The 4432-nt window shown below is 58.9% G+C and overlaps 1 protein-coding gene across 1 annotated transcript in view; it reads left to right on the top strand.

The window, feature by feature from the left end:
- Positions 1-4432, top strand: part of SCNN1B (sodium channel, non voltage gated 1 beta subunit) — a 27920-nt gene that overhangs the window by 14678 nt on the left and 8810 nt on the right. The window contains exons 6-8 of the mRNA XM_015429734.1: positions 421-524; positions 1411-1574; positions 2311-2409. Coding sequence (XP_015285220.1) covers positions 421-524; positions 1411-1574; positions 2311-2409 — 367 coding nt within the window. The remainder of the gene's footprint in view (positions 1-420; positions 525-1410; positions 1575-2310; positions 2410-4432) is intronic.

Here is a 4432-nt window from a genome sequence, read left to right as displayed (position 1 = left end):
AGAGCAGACTAGTTTATGCAGCAGCCAAACCGCTGGCTCACAAGCAACGCTCCCTCTCAGCTGTGGAGTCTTGTGAGCAAAAATTCTACTTTCTGAGCTCCTGGCATGAAAGTTGCAAGTGAGCGATTTGTCTGCTGCATAAGAAGAAGAAGGAGAAGAAGGAGAGAAGAGGAGACTGGATTTATACCCCATGGCCCTTCACTACCCAGAGAGGCTCACAGACTCCTTTCCCTCCCCCTCCCCACACAACAGACACCCTGTGAGGCAGGTGGGGCTGAGAGAGAGCTCTTTTTCAAGGACAGCTGTTCTTGTGAGCTGGAGGCTAAAAAACGGTGAGCTGGCTCACACTCACTCCGCTTAGGGGGAACACCCTGCTCACAACACCACACACACATATACACCCTTCCTCCCTTCCTGCAGAACCCCCCCCCGCCTCTACCACCCGGACCACGGCAACTGCTACATCTTCAACTGGGGCATGGAGGAGAAGCCGCTCCTCTCCTCCAATCCGGGGGCAGAGTTTGGTGGGTACCCGGGCAGTCGTCGGGGGGCCCTGTGGGCGGGGGGAGGGGAGGGGAAGGGAGAGAGCCCCAGCCACGGGCGGGACCACCAGCGTGGGCTCTCCTTGCCCATCTCTGGGCTCTCCTTGCCCGTCCCAGCGGGCTGCTGGAGACCCTTCCGGTTCAAGGCCCCCGGGAAGCTTTCTGTGGGCCAAGCGGGTGTCCCGCTGCAAGCAGAGCCCCCTTTGCCAGCCCCTCCCCCCCTTCTGTGGCGGATGGGTCCCATCCCATCCCTTCCTGTCCCTCACCCACTTCTGTGCCACCGGGCCTGCAAACGCCACTCTGACGGGAGGAGGAGGAGGAGGGGGGAGGGTAGGGTTCTCTCCCCTTTGCTGTCCCCCTTCCCCCCAGCCAGGGGTCATTTCGTAGAAAAAGAGGTGCAGGAGCTCATTAGCACGACTCATTAGCATGACTCATTTGCATATGCCACGCCCCCTGACATCACCGGAAGTGTGTCAGAAGGCAGCACTCACTGCTCCACTGGACTGTTTTGGATTGCTGGCTATGGGGGGGGGGGACATGCAAATCTGCCCTCACAGAGGAGGGAGAGCTTGTACCTGAATAAAACTTGGTCTTAAAGGTCTTAAAGGTGCCACTGGACTGTTTTGGGCTGGGGGGCGGGCTGCTTACCTGGCTGCTTCTTGCTCTGACTGAGGGCTGCTGGGAGCAGGGGGTGGGGCTTGTTGCATGTGCCCGCCCCCTGGGCTCTTTACTGCTGGAGCTCCGCTCCTGTGCGCTCCTGGTCCTAGCACGTAGCTCTGTCTCCTGCGGGGGGGAGCTGCTTCCCCGCCTCCTGCCTCCTGCAGTGGAGGGGGGGAGACGGGCTGACCCTTGGCTGTCCTGCCCGCAGGGCTGAAGCTCATCCTGGACATCAACCAGACGGACTACCTCCCCTTCCTCACCTCGACAGCCGGGGCCCGGCTGATGCTGCATGACCAGAAGAGCTTCCCCTTCCTCAAGGACGAGGGCATCTTTGCCATGGCCGGGACCGAGACCTCCATCGGCGTGATGGTGGTGAGTGAGTCGGGTGGGCGGGTGGAGGGGCTCTGAGGAGGCGGGGCATCGGCCGGTTCCTGGATGGGGCAGGGGGCCATACCCCCCCAGGCGTGGCTGCTTGGGGGGAGGCACGGTGAGGGGGCAAGTGGCGCCCCCTCTGGAGAGGCAGTGGGTCTGCCTCGCTTGGGGCAGCAGCACTAGCTGGAGCTGGCCCTGAGTGAAGCCCCCCAAAATGGGAGCTGCCGTCCCCTGGTGGTGGAGTGGTTAAGTGCGCAGACTCTAATCTGGGAGAACGGGGTTTGGTTCCCCACTTCTCCTCCACATGAAGCCACCTGGGGGACCTTGGGTCAGTCACAAGTTCTCTCTCACAGCTGTTCTCTCAAGGGCAGTTCTCGAGAGAGCTCTCTCAGCCCCACCTACCTCACAGGGTGTCTGTTGTGGGGAGGGGGAAGGGAAAGGAGATTGTCAGACACTCTGAGACTCCTTCGGGTAGTGAAGGGCAGGGTATAAATCCAATCTCTCCTCCTCCTCCCCCCCCCTCCTCCCCCTCCTTGGGTGCTGCCTCCAGAGTAGCCCGCTTCCTCCTTGGGGTGGCATGGATCCTGGCTGCCGTGCTGTGCTGCTCTCACTTTTTCTTTATCTTAGCCGAAGCCCCAAATTTCCTTTCAGTGGTCTGGCACTTTCCAAGAACGGCAGCAACGAGTGGGCCCCGATCCCCTCCTCTGAGGACTTTGCTTCTTTCCTTCCTCTGTAGGACGAACTGCAGCGCCTGGAGTATCCCTACAATGACTGCACCGTCAACGGCTCCGACATCGGCATAGAGAACCTCTACGAAAACTACTGGGCGCTGCAGGTGATGGAGCTCCCCCCACTGAACGTGGCCTGTCCCTTGCCTGGACGGGGGGAGGGGGGCCCTGCTTTTCTCTCCAGGAGCTGCAAAACTTCAGTCGCCTGTCTGTGTTCAGGAAGTGCAAACACAATAATAATGATTATTATCGTATGGCGTTGTGTGTAGGACAGCCAGGAAATCCTAAGATTGTCTGGCAGCCAGGAGTTCTAGCTCTTTAGCGTTATGCACTACTAGATGGTGAGCTAGACTTGTTTTTAACAATAATTTAAGGAAATAGATGAGTAAATATGAATCATGTATGACTTAACATCAGATGAGGCTCCAAATATTTCTCAAATATACAATAGTATTCAATGCATGGAATACAAGAAATGCAGTAGATAGCCTTATGTGATGTTAAGTCATACAAGACATATTTTTAAGGCGAGAGATGTTTCCGAGGTGGTCTCCCATTGCCTGCCTCTTTGTTATGGCCCTGGTATTCCTTGGAGGTTGCCCTTCCAAGTACTAGCCAAGGCCGATCCCGTGTAGCTTCCGAGATCTGATGGGATTGGGCTTGCCTGGCCTATCCAGGTCAGGAGCGCAAACACATTTCACTGGGGAGGGTCAGCAGCATCTCCAGTTTAAAAGGACCAGGCAGGAGGGGATGGGAAAGACCTCCGCCTGAGACCCTGGAGAGCTGTAGAGAGGGGCTGTGGCTCAGTGGCAGAGCCTCTGCTTGGCAGGCAGAAGGTCCCCGGTTCAGTCCCCGGCAGCACCTCCAGTTAAAAGGACCAGGCAAGAGGTGATGGGAAAGACTTCTCTGCCTGAGACGCTGGAGAGCTGTCAAGAGGGGCCGTGGCTCAGTGGCAGAGCCTCTGCTTGGCATGCAGGAGGTCCCAGGTTCAGTCCCCAGCAGCATCTCCAGTTGAAAAGGGACCAGGCAGGAGGGGATGGGAAAGACCTCCGCCTGAGACCCTGGAGAGCTGTAGAGAGGGGCTGTGGCTCAGTGGCAGAGCCTCTGCTTGGCAGGCAGAAGGTCCCTGGTTCAATCCCCAGCAGCATCTCCAGTTTAAAAGGACCAGGCAGGAGGTGATGGGAAAGACCTCTGCCTGAGACGCTGGAGAGCTGTAAAGAGGGGCCGTGGCTCAGTGGCAGAGCCTCTGCTTGGCATGCAGGAGGCATGCAGGAGGTCCCAGGTTCAGTCCCCAGCAGCATCTCCAGTTGAAAAGGGACCAGGCAGGAGGGGATGGGAAAGACCTCCGCCTGAGACCCTGGAGAGCTGTAGAGAGGGGCTGTGGCTCAGTGGCAGAGCCTCTGCTTGGCAGGCAAGAGATCTCAGGTTCAGTCCCCAGCAGCATCTCCAGTTTAAAAGGACTAGGCAGGAGGGGATGGGAAAGACCTCCGCCTGAGACCCTGGAGAGCGGCTGCCTGTCAGAGCAGACAATTCTGACCCTGATGGACTGAGGGTCTGAGTCAGTAGAAGGCCATCTTGTGTGCTCACGTATGATCACTACTATGCAAAGGACCTTGCATGAGAGGATGCGTCTTACTCCCCATGTGCGTCTCCAAATTGTGAAGCCGCCCGAAAAGACACTGTGCAGAGAAAGGTGTGGAGCGTGAGCGAGAACAGGCCACCGAGAGCGGCAGGCAGGAGGAAGGGCCCAGACTGCTCCTTGTCCTGGCCCTCCGCTGGGGATGCGTTCCTGACTCCTCTCCTGCTCTCGGTGAAGCGAGCGGCACGGCCCGTTTCCCAGCATTCCTGTCCGTTGCACAAAATTCCACCCGGCGTGCCTCACGGGCAGCCCGGCGACTGGCAAGCAGGCGGAGAGGAACGCAGTCCTGAGTGCGGAACGGGGGCACATTGGCTGCCTCCCAAGGAGAGGGGGGGGTTCTTTGCCACCAGCTGGCTCTGCCCTCTGGCATGTGGACTTGGGGGGGCAGGGCTGAGACCTCTCGTGTGCATCTCTGGGGGGGAGGGGTTCTGCCACTGAGCACTGCTGGGAAGTCCCCCCCCCCCGGGGTGACTCCTTCCGCCGGGTCCCGG

Source organism: Gekko japonicus, unplaced genomic scaffold (genome assembly GCF_001447785.1).
Source record: "Gekko japonicus isolate JY-2015 unplaced genomic scaffold, Gekko_japonicus_V1.1 scaffold894, whole genome shotgun sequence".
Classification (NCBI taxonomy): Eukaryota; Metazoa; Chordata; class Lepidosauria; order Squamata; family Gekkonidae; genus Gekko; species Gekko japonicus.
This window is presented reverse-complemented; position numbering and strand designations above follow the sequence as displayed.